Below are 18,088 nucleotides of genomic sequence, written 5' to 3'. Positions count from 1 at the left end.
GTCTGGTTCTATCTCTAACTGAATGAGTCACTTCTCTCTAGGTCTCTTTCATCCTCCTTGAAATGAAAGGATTAGCTAAAATAATCACCAGGGTTTCTTCCAACTCTGAAATTCAATCAGAGTTTGTGATTGACTACTATATTGCTTTCTATTTTCTTCGGTTCAAATGATCATCAGTCTTTCTGATTCTCTTTTGTTAGCTTTCTTTCTCATTCAATCTTTGACCCATGTACCAGTTTGCCAATTGTTTAATACTATCACATGGGCAATTTTTTTAACATTCCCATAATTTGATACATAGGAAATAAATTTAACATAATAACCCAATTTGATGGAGGGATGGGGTATTTTTTTCACAGGAAAAATTTTTTACACAGGAAAAATTTTTTACAGCCTCAGTAATGTTAATAACCTTCTTTAAAAACTGAAGTATGGAAGGATTTCAAGCACAGAAACTTAATGCAATCCTGACTTAATTTTTAATAGATTAATGCCAAAAAATTGTTTTTTAGTTTAAACATTTAATTCAAATTGTAATAGGCAAAGTGTAGATTTAACTTCTTCAGTCCCCGATTTTCCCCCATCTCAACATTATAAGATATCTGATACCCAGAATAGTATGTTGTTTATGAAATTCAGTTTTTTTTTACTTTTGTCAACTTATCAGTAAATAATACTGACATTGGAGTGGCTAGGTGGCATTAGTGGATAAAGCACTGGCCCTGCAGTCAGGAGTACCTGAGTTCAAATCCGGTCTCAGACACTTAATAATGACCTAGCTGTGTGGCATTGGGCAAGCTACTTAACCCCGTTTGCTTTGCAAAAAACCTAAAAAAAAATAATACTGACATAACCTTAATAAGATGAGTCATTGCATCTTTGAAAAACACCAGATCAAGACTTGTTCCTCTAATAAGTTCATTGAATTGTCTCTGATAAAATACTAGTTTTTCAGCCAGAAATTCATAACTTGGTATCTAAAAAAGAAGGGTTAAATGGGGAAGAGAAAAGAATTATTATTAGATCCAACAATTTATAGCATCTACAAGTCTAAAAAAAAGCATCTAATTACAATATTATAGGGGAATATCTTGGATTTCTGCAGTAATTTTGTCTTTTAATTTTAAAGCAAAAAATGATAATTTGATGCTCTGCTCTTTTCTGTAAGATCATCAAGTAGTGGGATTTAAATAAATTGAACCCAACATTAAATAAGGTAAAGGTTCTGCCAAACCTGTGTGAACTAGCTGAATCCCACCACTGAGTCCATCATTAGGAACACGTCCAATTGTCCAATATTACCTTTTAAGAACATAGATCTAAATAAATAAACTTGAAACCAATTATATGTCTGATCACTTAGATCAATTATTCACTTATATCAATTATAGTAAAAGTGGTGTCTCTTTTGATCTCTATATTCCTCTCCCAAAATGAGGAGGATCAAATCACTAAAATACTATATTTCTTTAACTGAAAGTTTTATTATAACTTGGAAAATAGAGAAATGCCTGTGGGTACATATATGACCTAAAATAAAGTTCTAACATACTAATAAGTACCAATTCATAGACTTTGGGTACTTCAAATACAGTATCTTCAGGTTCATCACCAGTTGGTTCAGGTAGGTCACGAAGAAAATCTACAAAGTATGGTTCTGGAAGAAGTAATGATGCTGCATTTGGGTCAACATGTTCATCAATAACTCGATTAACTTGTAGGTTAAACCACATTTCATCTTCAACACAAATGAATCTAAAATAGAAGGTAAACAATATGATACATTTACCCTAAAGTTAATAAAAAATCTAGGAAATAAAGAATTCAAAATCAATTCAAGAATGCAATTCATCCCAAAGAAAAGAATGTGATATCAAAAAAAAGAATGTGATCCATCCCAGAGACAGAGCTGATGGCATCTGAACAAAGAGAAAAGTGCATTCTTTTTCTTTCTCTTTTTCTTGAGGTTTCTCTACCTTTGTGTGTGTGTGTGGGGGGGGGGGGAGATTATGATTATTTTTACAAGACTAGTGTAGTAATGTGAAAATAAATTAGATGCAAATTCAATTCATTTCAAATTAAGAATAATAAAACAAAACAAAAAGAATGGAAAAATAGAAGAAAGGTGAAATATTTCCTTGAAAATACAACTAGCCTTGAAAAATAGGTCCAGGAGAAATAATTTTAAAATTATTGAACTACTAGATCAAAAACAGAGTCCATACATAATCTTTTAATTAATTATAAAGGAAGATTGCCTTGATATTCTAGAAACAGAGAGTAAAATAGAAACTGATTGAATCCATTAATCACCTCCTGAAAAAGATTCCAAAATGAAAACTTACAGGAATATTTGAGTCAAATTCCAGAGCTCCCCAACCCCAAATAAGGTGAAAATATTGCAAACAGCCAGAAAAATTACAATTCAAGCATTCACAGTCAGGATGCACACAAGATGTAGCAGCTTCTCCATTAAAGATTCAGTGTGCTTGGAATCTAATATTCCAGAGGACAAGGGAGCTAGGATTACAATCAATAATCATCTATCTGAAAAAGCATTTGACAAAGTACAGTATCCATTCCTATTAAAAACACTAGAGAGCATAGGAACAAATTGAGTGTTCCTTAAAAACAATAAGCAGCATCAATTTAAAACCATCAACAAGCATGTAAAGGTGATAAGCTAGAAGCATTTCCATAAGATCAGGGGTGAAATAAGGTTGCTCATTATAACCACTATTATTAGAAATGTTAGCTTTAGCAATAAGAAAAAGAAAAGAAATTGAAGGAATTATAACAAATAACAAGGCAATTTCTGCAGTACATGGAACTTATAAAAAAAATTGACCATGTACAAGGGCATAAAACCTAATAATAATGATTTAGAGTATTTTTCATATGCCTATAGATAGTATACTTACAGAACCCTAGAAAATAGTCTAAAAACTACTTGAAACAATAACTTTAACAAAGTTCCAGGATAAATAATGAATACATAAATCATCAGCATTTCTTTATATTACCAAAAGACACAGCTACAAGAAATAGAAAGAAAAATTCATTTAAAGTAATTGTAGAAAACATAAAATAATTGAGAGCCTACCTGCCAAGGCAGACTCAGAAACTATGTGAAAACAACTATAAAACCATTTTCACACAAATAAAATCGGATCTAAATAACTGGGCAAATGTCAATTGTTCATGAATAGGCCAAACTAGTATAATAAAAATGACAATTTTATCTAAGTTAAAATACTTATTCAGTCCATAACAATCGAGCCTCCAAAAAAATTACTTTATTGAGCTAGAAAAAAATAGTAACTCAATTCATATGGAGGAGCAAAAGGTGAAAAATATCGATGAAATTTATGAAAAAAAATGCACAAGGAGGAAGCCTAGCCATACCAGATCTAAAATCATATTATAAAGCATCAATCATCAAAACTATTTGATACTGCCTAAGAAATAGTGTGGTGGATCAGTGGAATAGATTAGTTACAAAAGAAGCAACAGTAAATGACTACAGTAATCTCAAAGATTCCAACATCTGGGGTAAGAACTCACTTAGATAAAAACTGCGGGAAAATGAAAAGATAGTACAGCAGAAATTAGGCATTGACCAATATCTCATACCCTATACCAAGATAAGGTTGAAATTGGTAAGGATTTATACATAAAGGGTTTAGACCAATTAAGAGAACAAGAAAAACAGTTAATGACCAACAAAGAGGTTATAAAATGCAAAATGGATAATTTTGATTACATTATATCAAAAAGGTTTTACACATATAAGACCATTGCAACCAAGATTAAGAGGAAGGTAGTAAGTTGGGAAACAATTCTTAACATCTAGTATTTCTGATAAAGGACTCCTTTTACAGAGAACTGAGACAAATTTATAAGACTACAAGTCATTCCCCAAATGATAAATGGTCAAATGATATGAAGATGAAGAAATTAAAACTATCTATAGGCATATGAAAAAATTCTCTAAATCATTATTTTAGGTTTTTATGCCCATGCACATGGTCAATTTTTGTATAAGTGCCATGTACTCCAGAAAAAAAGTATATTCCTTTCTATCCCAATTCAAATTCCTCCATAAGTCTAAAAACTGTTCATACCCTTCGACCTAGCAATACTACCACTAATGTTTTTATGATGCCCCGAAGGCTATTTATGGGTCAAAGACCTATGAGGAATCTCAATTACTCAGTGCTGATGGATCCACATTAATTAATGATAGGGAAATGATCCTAGAGAGATGGATTGAACATTTTCATAGTGTTCTTAACAGACTATCATCTATCAATGCAGAAGTCAGTGACTGTTTAGTTCAAGCTGAAGTCAATCAGTCTCTAAGTTCCAACTGAAGAAGAGATTTTGACTACCATTAGACTCCTTTCATATGGCAAAGCATCTGGTGCTGATTCTGTTCCAACTGAGAGCTACAAGACCAGAGTAGGGGGGAAGAGGTAATCCCCAAAGAATTAAAGGATGCTTCCATCATCCACCTCTATAAAAGTGAAGGGAATAGGAATAGATTTTCCTGTGGCAATCACAGGGGTATTTCTTTTAGTCATTGCTGGTAATATTCTTGCCAGAGTCCTTTCTCAATAAACCAATTCTTTACCTGGAAGACAGTCACCTCCCTGAGAGCCAGTGTGGCTTCAGAAAGGGTTGAGGAACAGCCAGTATGGTATTTGCTTCCCAACAACTCCAGGAAAATGCCAGGAACAGAACAGAGGACTGTGTACAACATTTATAGATCTGACCAAACCCTGTGATGCTGTCAGTCATGAGGGTTTATGGAAAATTATGTCAAAATGTGGTTGCCTGGAGAAGTTTATCAGTATTGTATGTCAATTCCATGATAGCATGCATGTCCAGGTTCTGGATAGTGGATGATGTTCTAAGGATTTCCTAGTCACCAGTGGATTAAAACAAGGATGTGAACTTGCTCCCACACTTTTGAGTATGATGTTTTGAACCATATTACCAAACACCTTCACTGAGCATGAACATGGCCTCAATTACTGCACTGATGGCAAATTCTTCAACTTGAAAAGGCTACAAACCAAGTCCAAAGTGGATTACTGTGCACTCAAGACAGCCTCTGAGGCTGAGATGCAACAAACATCGATTCTCTGTTGCTTATGCTAATTATGGCATAACAATTAACACACCAAGAAAACACAAGTGCTCCACCAGCCAGCACCACACCATCCATATGTGAAACCATTGATTACAGCAAATGGAGAAGCTCTGAGTACTGTGGACAAGTTCACTTACGTTGGCAGTGTTCTTTCCAGGGATGTACGCATTGACAATGAAGTTAACTCAGGCATCGCCAGAACTAGCTCAGTATTTGGGAGACTCCAAAAGAAAGTATAGGAGAGAAGAGACTAACTACCAAATTAAAGGTCTACAGAACTATTGAGCTGAGCTCATTTCTGTATGCCTATGAAACCTAGAGAATATTAGCACCGCGTCAGGAAACTGAGTTGCTTCAACTTAAATTGTCTTAGGAAGATTCTGAAGATAATCTGGCAGAAGACATCAAACACTGAGGTCCTTTCTAGAACTAAATTGCCTAGCATTCCAACAATACTACAAAGAGTACAACTATGATGGGCTGTACACATTGTTAGAATGCCAGATGTATGCTTGCTAAAAACAGGGCAAGTGCTCACAAGGGGGTCAGAAGAAATGATACTAAGACACTCTGAAGTCTCACTGAAGAACTTTAAAATTGATTACATGACATGGGAGACATTGGCACAGGACAGCCCAGCATGCTGTGTACTATGAGGAAGGCAGAATTGAAGCAGCTCCAAGAAAATGTGACATGCATAAGTTTATAGTACCCATCCCAGGCGTTCACATGGACTATTTGTGCCTGACTTGGCATTCTGAGCTCATATTGGTCTGATCAGCCATTGATGGACACACTGTAATTTGTCTCAAATGTATCATTTTTTCTTCTTCAACAATAAAGGACAAGAACAACCAACCAACTACTACTAGGTCTTATATCCCAAAGAGATCACAAAATGGTAAAAAAAAAAAAAAAAACCTCACATGTATCTACAGCAACTCTTTTCCTAATGGCAAAGACTTGGAAATTAGGGGATGCCCATCACTTGGGAAATAACAAATTGTGGTATATGAATGTGACAGGACACTATTATTCTATAAGAAATCATGGGGGGGGGGCGGTGCAACTAGGGGACACAGTGGATAGAGCACCAGTCCCTGGAGTCAGGAGTACCCGAGTTCAAATCCAGCCTAAGACACTTAATAATTGCCTAGTTGTATAACCTTGGGCAAGTCACTTAACCCCATTGCCTTAAAATTTAAAAATATTTAAATTGAAAAAAAAAAAAGAAATCATGAGGGACAGGACTTCAGAATAGCCTGGAAGGACTTGCACAAACTGATGTTGAGTGAAATGAAAACATTATACAAATAGCAACACTGGTTGATCTTGTAGAAAACGGGGATTTGTACACTTCAACAGTATAATAATCAAGGACAATTCTGAAAGAATTGTGATGAAAAATGTCATTCACATCCAGATAAAGAAATGTAGAATTTAAATAAAGACCAAAGCTTACTATCTTCAATTTTTAAAAGTTGTCTTATGTTTTATGTCTTTTTTTCTCATTAATGTTTTTCCCCATTTTGATTTCTTTTTTACAACATGATTAATATAGATCTATTTTAGCATGGTTATACATGTATAACTTAAATTTGATTTCTTTTTGTCTGGGAGAAGAAGGAAGAAAAAGAGGGAAGGAGAAAAATGTAAAACTCAAAACCTTTCAAAAATGATTGCTGGAAACTACCACTCCATGTAGTTGGAAAAATAAATAAGTAAAATGTTTAATAAAAAAAAAAAAGAATGGGGGTGGCTAGGTGGCACAAAGCCACTTAGCCCCATTTGCCTTGCAAAGAAAACCTAAAAAAAAAAAAGAATGAAAGACTACTAACAACAACAATAACAAAAAGAATCACCAAGTAAAATTGAATATAATCTCTCAGGGGAGAAAATGGATATTTAATAAAATAAATGAACTTCAAGTGTTCCTGATGAAAAACCCAAAGCAGAATTAAGACTAAAGAGAAGCACAGAAAGGTAAGCAGAAAAGGGAAATCATTGTTTACATTCCTAAATGGGAAGAGATTTGTGACTCTTAAGAACTTTCTCATTATTAGGAATATATAGAGGGAAGGTACAGGTGTGAGTTGAATATAAATGGAATGACATCTAAAAATAAAATGAAGGGGGTGAGACAGAGGAATACAGTGGTAGAAAGGGAAAGGTAGAATGGAGCAATAATCTCACATTAAAAGGCAATAAAGACTTTTTACAGAGGGGGGAAAGATCAGGGAGATAAAGGGGAATGTTTGAACCTTACTCTCAATAGTAATTGGCTCAATGAAGGAAAACATTCAATTGGATATAAAATTTGATCTTACAAAAGAGAAGGAAAGTGGCAAGGGATGCTGATAGGAGGAGGACACAATGAAGTAAGTAGTCAGAAGCAAAACAGTTTTGAGGAGGAGCAGGGTGAAAAGAGAGATAGAATACTGTGAAAAAAATTTTGAATCAAATTTCTCTGATAAAAGTCTCATTTCTTAAATTGTAGAGAACTGAATCAAATTTATAAAAATAAGTACCATTCAACAATTGATAATCAAAAATATGATTCATCTTCAAATGAAGTAATCAAAGCAACCTATAACCTTATTTAAAAACTTTCTTAATTACTACAAATTGGAGAAATGAACATTAAACAATTCTGAGGGGTGGCTAGGTGGTGCAGTGGATAGAGCACTGGCCCTGGAGTCAGGAGTACCTGAGTTCAATTCAGGCCTCAGACACTTAATAATTACCTATCTGTATGGCCCTGGGCAAGTCATTTAACCCCATTTGCCTTGCAAAAAAAACTAAAATAAAAAAAAAAACAACCCAGTTCTGAAGTACTACCTCAAATCTATTAGAAATAAGCTAATAAAACAGAAAAGAAAAATGAGAAATGTTGGAGGGAATGTGGGAAAATTGAGACACTAATACACTATCAGTGAAGTTATGAACTGATTCAACCATTATATAGAGGAATTTAGAACTGTTCCTAAAGGGCCTTAAACTACGCATATCCTTTGACCAAGAAATACCACTACTAGATATGCATCCCAAAAGAGATTAAAAAAACTTAAAGGAAAAGGACTTATATGTGCAAAAATATTTATAGCATTTCTTTTGTGGTAGCTAAGAATTGTAAAGTGAGGGGATGCCTATCAACTGAGGAATGGCCTAACAAGTTGTGGTATATGATTATGATGGAATACTGCCTTTTTATGTGAGATCATCGCTCCATTCTACCTTTCCCTTTCTCCCACTATGTTCCTCTGTTTCACCCCCCTTTCATTTTTTTAGATGTCATTCCATTATATTCAGTTCACACCTGTGCCTTCCATCTATATATTCCTAATAATGAGAAAGTTCTTAGGAGTCACAAATATCTTCCCATTTAAGAATGTAAACAATGATTTCCCTTTCCTGCCTACCTTTCTGTGCTTTTCTTTAGTCTTAATTAGCAGGATGCTCTCAGAAAAATTTGGAAAGGCTTACATGAGCTAATGGTGAAATGAGGAGAACCAGGAATACAATGAGCCCAGTAACACCCAACTGTGGATGACTTAGCTATTATCAGCAATACAATTCTGAAGGACTTATGATGAAAAATGCCTAATCCTGGAGAAAGAACCAAAGAAATCTGAATACACATTGAAGCATAATTTTTTTTTTACTTTAGGGAGGATTTTTTTGGTCTATGTTTTCTTTTACAACATGACTAATATAGAATTATGTTTTGTATGGCTACATATGTATAATCTTTATCAAACAGTTTGCCATCTCAATGAGTGGGGTCGGGAGATTAGAGAACTAGAAGTTCTTTTAAAAAAACGTATGTTAAAATTGTTTTTATAAGTAATTGGGTTAAAAGAAGATACTAAATAAACAAAGACATATAGAGCTAAAAATCTGAAATCATTTTTTAAAACTATTTTCTCTTTCTTCATGGGTAAAATTAAAGTAGCAGAATTCAAATTATATAAAGAACCATAGAATACTGTATACTCTTCAAGTATGAACATAAACAACTTTTCCAGCATAATATTCTAGGAGTCTTTCATAAGAATTGCTGTTTATCTGGAACTATGCCCAAAGAGCAATAAAATTGATCACATCCTCTGATCCAGCAATAACAATACCAGGCCTATATCCAAAAGAAATCATAAAACATGGGAAAAGTCCCACATGTTCAAAACTATTTATAGCAACCCTGGCAAAGAATTGGAAATTGAGGGGAGTCCCATCAATTAGGGAATGACTGAACAAGTGATGTTGTATGAATGCTCTATATGAAACTATGAGTGGGGGCAGTTAGGTGGCGCAGTAGATAGAACAACAGTCCTGGAGTCAGGAGAACCTGGCCTCAGACCTAATAATTGCCTAGCTGTGTGACCTTGGGCAAGTCACTTAACCCCCTTGCCTTGCAAAAGGCAAAAAAACAAAGCATGAGTTGTCATACCCTAGGAAAGCATGGAAAAAATTAGACAATCTGATGCTGAGCAAAGAAAGCACAACCAAGAGTACATTGTATGCTTTAACAACAATTTTGTGAGCTGATCTACCATGATAAATCCTCCTCTCAGCAATTCAGAGATCAAGGACAACCCTAGGAGGCCTGTTATGGACACTGCCATTCACATCCAGAGAGGGGAAAGAAACACAAGAAATCTGAATGCATACTATGTTCACTTTTTTAAAAAATTTCTCTTATGTTTTTCTTTCCTATCTCATGATTTTCTTTTCCCTTAGTTCTAATTCCTTTTCCACAAAATGACTAATATGTAAATATGCTAAACACAAATGAACATATATAATTGTTACTAGGCTGTTTGTTGCCAAGATGAGGGGAGGAAGGAATGCAGGGTGGGTAGAAAAATATGTAACATAAATATGCAAATAGATGAATGCTGAAAAACTACCATAGCTTGTAATTGAAAAATTAAAATAAAATATCAATTAAAAAGTGGAGCATACAAATAAATATCAATAATTAAGGTGACATCTGTCAACAATCCATAAATATATGGACTGGGTTATGAATCTACACCTCTTTAGATATTTATACACAAAATCTCAAATGGCTGAGGACTTTATTAAAAGTCATCTAGATCACTAAGTCTTATTGAGTAACTTACTTTAGATAGGTTTACACTTAAAATAGACGAGTCAAAAAATGATAAATTCTATTTTAAAAAATTTCCAAAGGAGTTAATAACCTTCAGTTATCAATCTCTTACAGTAATCCTATCTTTGGTATAATTATCTTGTTGGAAAATGTTAAGGAAAGGTGGAGGCTGTCTGTAATTATATCTAATTGTCTAAGATAAGCAAACAAAGATTAACTACCTATGATAGAGTAGATAAACATCATTCATGTATGGCTGGCCATTTGTTGTGTTTGGCAGAGAGAGTAAATGAAACTTCTGTTTATCCTTTTGTCTCTAAGGCAGTTTTCCCTAAAGCACATATTGAAATGTTTGATAACAAAAATAGTTGAAAATAAATCGCTAGCTCTAAGTATAAAACTCTTTCTTTATTCATTTAACTGAAATATTAACCTAAATACAATCTGCTGACTACTGATAGATGTAAGGATCATCCTGGATCCCTCTCAGTATGGAGATTTCTATTTTTAAAGGCAGTCCATTCATTAGCAGGGAGGAAATGAGCAGGTGGTGGAGTGAGACAGAGAGAGGACTCCTGCAGGAAGTGGCCACTGAACTGAGTCTTCAAAGAAAGTAAGCTTTCTATAAGGAAAAGGGGAGGAGGGAGAGCATTCCAGGCACATGTGTAGCTGGTAGAAAAAAAATGACTTGCAAGAGGATACTCAAGCAAGGCAGGATGGATGGATAACAGAGCATGTGGAGAAAGAGGCCAGGTGGTATTTATATTTGATGCTAGAGTAAAAGGGATTTATTTGGAAAATTAAACTAAGTAGGAAAGTGGGGTGGCATGGTTGAAATTATGCTTCAGGAATATCACATGGGGAACTGTGTAGGTTAGAAAGAAGAGAGGAGATTTGAAGCAAGGCTTCAATTAGAAGGCTATACTGCCACACTCCAGGCGAAAAATGAAATGATGAGGGTCTGACATCTATTTCAGTGATGACTGTGCAGAGAAGAGGCTGTATATGTCACTGTGTGAGATGGACCCAGCTCAGATTGGCTCTCCAAAATCAACTGCTGAATATTCAGTATGAGCTTGACATGTCAGAAAGTGATATACTAAAAATCAGGGTTTGATTCATGGTTTTGTGGAACGTCTAGATTTAAGTGATAGAAAAGTGTTAATAATGCATACTCAACTTAAAAATATGTTGTGAAAACATCCAAATTTACCAGCACACCCTTGTAGGCATCAAGCCAGGTATGGGAAGGTGTAAAAAGTAGAAGCTGGATTCTGCCTTTAAGGAGAAAGTACATGCATATGAGGAAACAAGTAAAGGATATAAAGAGCCAGAGAGTATTCTCAACTATATTTCAAAGTTGAAAAGAGGAAGAATGAATGACTGGCTTCTCCATTCATACAGAATGAAGGAAAGAACCAGGGATCCATATTGAACATGTGGCACTTTAGAATAGGAAGGAGGCTCTTCCTTTAGGTTGGTGATCTCAGGAAGAAGCAGCTTCTTGTGTTCTGAAGAAGCATGATATGAATCCACAGATGCAATCACTGAAAGGATTTTCAACAAGGATCAGAGGAGCACATTGAGTAGCATAGTTAGGTTGTGCAGTAAATAGACTGCTGTACATCGAATCCATTACACCTGAGACCTTGGGCAAGTCATGTAACTTCTCTCTGCCTCAGTATCCTCAACTGTAATTACTGGATTTAGGAAGACTCATCTTCCTGTTTTCAAATCTGGACAAGTCACTTCATCCTCTCATTTTCCTCATATGTAAGAAGGAAAAAGGAAAAAGGAAAGGTACCACTCTAGTACATTTTCCAAGAAAATTTCAAAAAAGCATCATGAAGAGTTGAACACAACTGAATTGATTTAATTGGATTAATAACTGCACCTCTTCCACAAGGTGGTGGTGAGGATTAAATGAGATAATACATTCAAAGCACTTTACAAACTTTTAGTTGTTGTTCAATTGTTTTTCAGTCATGTCCAACTCTTGGTGACCCCATTTGGGGTTTTCTTGGCAGAGATACTGGAGTGGTTTGCCATTCCCTTCTCCAGCTCATTTTACAGATAAGGAAACTGAGGCAAACAAGGTAAAGTGACTGGCTCAGGATCACACACCTAATACGTGTCTGAGACTAGATTAGAACTGAGGAAAGTGAATCTTCCTGATTATAGCAAGTAACTTTAAGTCCTGTACAAATGCTAACTATTCCTATTGTCATACCAAGGCAGCTATCTCTTAATTACAGAGGTTTGCTGTCCTTCCACTGCAGGTATGTGGGACCTAATGAAAGGTTTCTCAAGAGGACTGTCAATCTGTCTTTTGCCTTTGTCTCTTTCCCAGCACTTAGGAATATTTTGTTGTCACTTGGTCAATTCAGTTGTGTTCAATTCTTCATGATGCTTTTTGAAATTTTCTTGGAGGATGCACTAGAGTGGCACTTTTCCTTTTTACATATGAGGAAACTGAGAGGTTGAAGTGACTTGCCCAGATTTGAACTCAGGAAGATGAGTCTTTCTCAATCCAGGGCTGGTGCTCTATCCACTACAGCACCTAGCAAAACAGGAATAAATTGTTTAATTGATTGAGACTTACTGATATCCACTGTCACTGAGTGATGTGATTGATAGGGGAATAAATTTTAACACCAGAAAAATTCTTGAAAATATGGCAAAGAATGAAGAGATTCTATGCAAAATCTGAAGAACATTTGTGTAGAAAAGGGCATTTCTATCACTCCTACTGCTGAATGTGATAATGAGGAAGAAAAAGGCTAAGATAATGTTGTTTAAGAATGATATTTATATTTCTAGGTTGTGATGAGCATATAGAAATGGTGGGACTTTTGGCCCTACATGAAGAACATTTGACAAGGGCTGGTGAAAATCCATTGGCTTATTTGCCTTTTTAAATCAAAGAAATGTTAAACTGAAACAGGAGAGGGAAGAAATTGCATATATCCATCTGAAAAACCCAGCACAACAGGGACTCAAAAGAACAGAAGAAATATCAGCAGAAAGGGACAGGGATTGATCTGAACTATATCCAAGAAAAGAACCAGCAAGAAAAAACCATGACTTCCAAAGTCTTTACGCAAATACATTAAGTTTAAGGCATAAAAGTACCACTCAGACTTGATGTAATGGGATTCAGGACTAGAATATAGTCTGGAATATATAGAAAAAATGGGAGAATAACAAAGAGTTATATAGTAAGGAGATATATTAATGTGAGAAAATTCTAGAACCTCAAAGGAGAAACATGATTGAGAACATCAGGGTACAGAAACTCTCGTGCTGTGGGGGTACCCTCCTGAGCAATTGGGTTGAGGTAAAGGTGAGGTGGAAGAGTTAAAGAGTTTTAGAAAGAGATCACAGATCTAGCACAGAAGTATCTCATAGTAAAGATGGGGGATTTCAACAATCTGTATATCTGAGATTCTGTTTTTTATTTCCTTTGCGAAAGGTACAACAGATGATAAATTTGCCTGTTAATAAGTCATTAAATAAATAAGTTCCTACTATGTATCAGTCACAGTATTAAGTTCCAAACAAAAGATAGTCCCTGCTCTCTCAAGAAGCTCAGAATCTAAAGAGGGAGACAATGTACAAACTACTATGTATAAACAAACTCTCTCTATATATAGGTTAAATTAGAAATAATCAATAGAGGGAAGGCATTAGAGTAAAAGAGAATGAGGAAGGTTTCCTGTAGAAGGTAAGATTTTAACTGGAATTTGGAAAATAGCTAGGGGAAACCGGAAGGAAAAATTTCCTAAGCATAAAAGTCAGTAATAATGCTCAGGTGGGAGAGGGCAGAGACAAGATGTTAAGATACTGGCCCACCTGAACTGATGCCTCAAATCATATGTTGGAGTGGCAGAACCAACAAAAGATCAGTATGACATTTTTCCAGCCTAAGACAACTTAGGAGATCAACAGGAAAGGTCTGTAGCACTAAGTGGAAACTGGTTCAGAGTGCGGCAAAAACACCAACAGAAGTGCCTATGACAATGGCAAGCAGCAGCTTTGGGAACTCTCAGCCCAGAGATGATTAGAGGACTTTTCTCTAGTTAAAAACATAGCAGAGACAAGGAGAGCAGCAAATCTACATTTTCTAGAATAGCACCAGCTTGGAAGCACTGAAAACTTAAAGATCCCCAAAAGTAACTCTGAAAATAGCAGCAGGAAAAAGCCTGAAGTTTGTTTGGAATAGTGCCTCCCTGATCTCAGATGAGCACAGTCCATCTTTAACATAGTTAAAAGTCTAAATATAGACTGGAAAAATTAGGAACAAAAAAAAGAAATTTGGCTATATTTATTCTTCCATCTCTGCTAGCTATAACCTTATGTCTCTCTCTTTCCTTTTATGAATAACCTGAGGCCATCTAAAAACCAAGGCCTCTACTTTCTTTCCTCTTATTCTTAACTCTCTCTAGACTTGCTTATAATATTACCATTCAAATAAAATGCAGAAAGGTAGAAATATTAAAAGCATCCTTCTCAGATCATGATGCAAGAAAAATGACTGTGCAAAAATCAACTAAAAATTAATTGGAAACTAAAATGAGTGGATTAAACAACAAATCATAGAAACAATCAATAATTTCATCCAAAAGAATTGAGACAGCATACCAAAATGTATGGGATACATACAAAGCACTTATTAGGGAAAATTTTATATCTCTAAATGCTTATATGAATAATATAGAGAAAGAGGAAATCAATGAATTGGGCATGCAACTGAAAAAGTGAGAAAAAAAAACAAATTAAAAATCCTCAATTAAATACCAAACTAGAAGTTTGAAAATTAAAGCAGAGATTTAAAAAATTCCAAGTAAAAAAACTATTGAATTAGTAAACAAAATTTAGCTTTGTGAAAAAAACCAATAATGTAGATAAATATTTGATTAATTGAATTTTAAAAAAATTACCAGTATCAAAAAATGAAAAAGAAAAATTCACCCCCATTGATGAAGGAGTTAAAACAATAATTCAAAGCTATTCTGTGAACTGTATGCCAATAAATCTGAAAAATTAAGTGAAACAGATGAATGTTTACAAAAATATAAATTGCCTGAATTAACTAAGAAGAAATAAAATAAACCCATTTCAGAAAAAGAAATTGAACAAGTCCTTGAAGACAAAAATCCCCAGGCCATATGAATTCACAAAAATTCTACCAAATTTCAATTCTATATAAACTATTTGGAATATTAGGCAAAGGAGTCCTACTGAGTTCTTTTTTTATATGACACAAATATTGTGCTGATAATTCAACTGGAAAAAGCAAAAACTGAACAAGACAATTATATGCCAATTTCCTTAATGATTATCAATGCAAAAATTTTAAATTAAATATTAGAAAAGAGATTACTGCAATTTATCACCAAGATAGTATACTATGACCTGATGATATTTATATTAGCAATGCAGTGATATTTAATATTAGGAAAACAATCAACATAATCAACCATATCAATAATAAAACTATCAAAAATCATGATTATCTCAATAGGTGATAAAAAACCTTTTGATAAAATACAGCATCCATTCCTTTAAAAACACTAGAGAATATAGGAATAAATGGGTTACTCCACAGAATGAGGAGCAAAGTGTCTCAGACCATCAGCAAACATTATAACAGTGGGGATAAGTTAGAAGCATTCCTAGTAATATTAGGGGTGAAACAAGGAAGCCCGTTATCATTACTACTATTCAATACTGTATAAGAAATGTTAGCTTTACCAATAAGAGAAAAAAAATAAATTGAAGGAATTACAATAGGCAATGAGGAAACAAGATTATTACTCTTTGCAGATGATATGATGGTATACTTACTATTTAAAAATCATTAACAACTTTAGTAAATTTGCAGGACATAAAATAAACTCACATGAATGATAAAGCATTTCTTATATTTTTAATAAACCCCCAAATACTGGGGACTCTACCAACCTTAACCCAGTAATTATATGAATAAAATTACAAAACAACTTTTCACACATCTAATCAATTAGAAAAATATCACTTGGTCATAGATAGACAGAACTATATAATAAAAATGACAATTATACCTAAATTAATCTACCTATTCAGTGTCAAACCAAACCAAAAAATTGTTTTATAGAACTAAAAAAAACAATAGCACAATTCATCTAGAAGAACAAAAGATCAAAAATACTGAATTATTGAAATATTGAATTATTGAAAACTGGAAAATAGTATAGCAGCAAGTAGGAATAGACCAACAATTCATTCTTTGCCAAGATGAGGTTGAAATTGGTACAGAATTTAGACATAAAGGATGGTACCATAAGTCAATTAGAAGAGCAAGGAATCGTTTCCCTATCAGACCTATGGAGAAGAGAATAATTTATGGCTCAAGAGATAAAGACAATATGAAAGGCAATATGAAAGGCAAAATACATAATTTTGATTACATTATATTGAAAAGATTTTGCACAAACAAAACTAAAATAGCAAGGATTAGAACGCCAGAAGAAAGTTGGGAAACAATTTTTATAGCTAACTTTTCTGATAAAGGCTTTCCTTTCTAAAATATATAGACAATAGGGTGGCTAGGTGGCACAATGGATAGAGCACCAGCCCAGGAGTACCTGAGTTCAAATCCGGCCTCAGACACTTAATAATTACCTAGCTGTGTGGCCTTGGGCAAGCCACTTAACCTCATTTGCCTTGCAAAAAAAACACCTAAAAAAATTAAAGTATATAGACAATTTAATCATATTTAAAAGAATACAAGTCATTCCCCAATAGATAAATTATCAAAGGATATGGACAAGTAGTTTTCAAATGAAGCAATTAGAACTTTCAAGTATCATGAAAAAAATGTTCTCAATAACGATTAAATTAAACAACTGAGCTACTACTTCACACCTTATCAGAAAAGGGAACGTGATAGGAAAGGGAAATGATCAATGTTAGAGAAGATATGGGAAAACTGCGATACAAATGCACCTTTGGTGGAATTGTGAACTGATTTAATTATTCTGGAGAGCAATTTGGAATTATGCCCAAGTGGCTATTTAACTATGCATACATTTTGATCTAGCAATACCAATACTAGGTCTGGATCCCAAAGGGATCATAAAAAAGGAAGAAAAATACACATGTATGAAAAATATTCATAGCAGTTCTTTTTGTGATAACAGAGAATTGGAAACTGAGGTGATATTGGTCATTTGGGGAATGGTTGAACAATTTGTGATATAGAAATGTGATGGAGTACTATTGTTCTATAAGAAAAAATTGAATGGGAAGAGCTCAGAAAAACCTGGAAAGACATACATAAACTGATGCTGAGTGAAGTGATCAGAACCAGGGGATTGTACAAGTTAACAGCAACACTGGCAGATGATAAACTATGATAGACTTAGCTCTTTTAAACAATACTGTGATCAAAGACAATGCTAAAAGAATTGTCAGGGAACATGCCATCCATGTCCAGACAAAGAACTGTGGAGTCTGAATGCAGATTAAAGCATATTATATTCACTTTTTAAAAATTTGCTTTTTTTTTCTTTCTTGAGGTTGATTCTTCTCTCGTAGTTGACTAACATGGAAATTATGATTATATTTACATGATCTGTGTCAGTTTACTGGTTATTTTAGGGTGAGGGAAGGGAAGGATAGAAGGGAGAAAACAAAAGTTGAAGATTATTATTATATATAAATGGAAAAATAATCAAAAAAATTTTAAAACCTTATATCATCTTTCAGGCCTTGTCTCAATCCTCATCTTTGTTGCTTCTATGAGTAAACCAAGACAAACATTCAGTAGAAGATAACAA

General features: G+C 34.2%; 1 protein-coding gene across 1 annotated transcript in view; it reads right to left on the bottom strand.

Annotated features, from left to right (window-relative positions):
* LOC141523566 (dynein axonemal heavy chain 8) overlaps positions 1-18,088 on the bottom strand; it is a 412,522-nt gene that overhangs the window by 154,773 nt on the left and 239,661 nt on the right. The window contains exons 60-61 of the mRNA XM_074236848.1: positions 1,563-1,755; positions 855-977 (exon numbers count right to left, since the gene is read on the bottom strand). Coding sequence (XP_074092949.1) covers positions 855-977; positions 1,563-1,755 — 316 coding nt within the window. The remainder of the gene's footprint in view (positions 1-854; positions 978-1,562; positions 1,756-18,088) is intronic.

The sequence above is a fragment of the Macrotis lagotis genome, chromosome 5, assembly GCF_037893015.1.
Source record: "Macrotis lagotis isolate mMagLag1 chromosome 5, bilby.v1.9.chrom.fasta, whole genome shotgun sequence".
NCBI classification, from domain to species: Eukaryota; Metazoa; Chordata; class Mammalia; order Peramelemorphia; family Peramelidae; genus Macrotis; species Macrotis lagotis.
The sequence above is the reverse complement of the archived record's forward strand: the minus strand, read 5'-3'. Positions and strand labels throughout refer to the sequence as shown.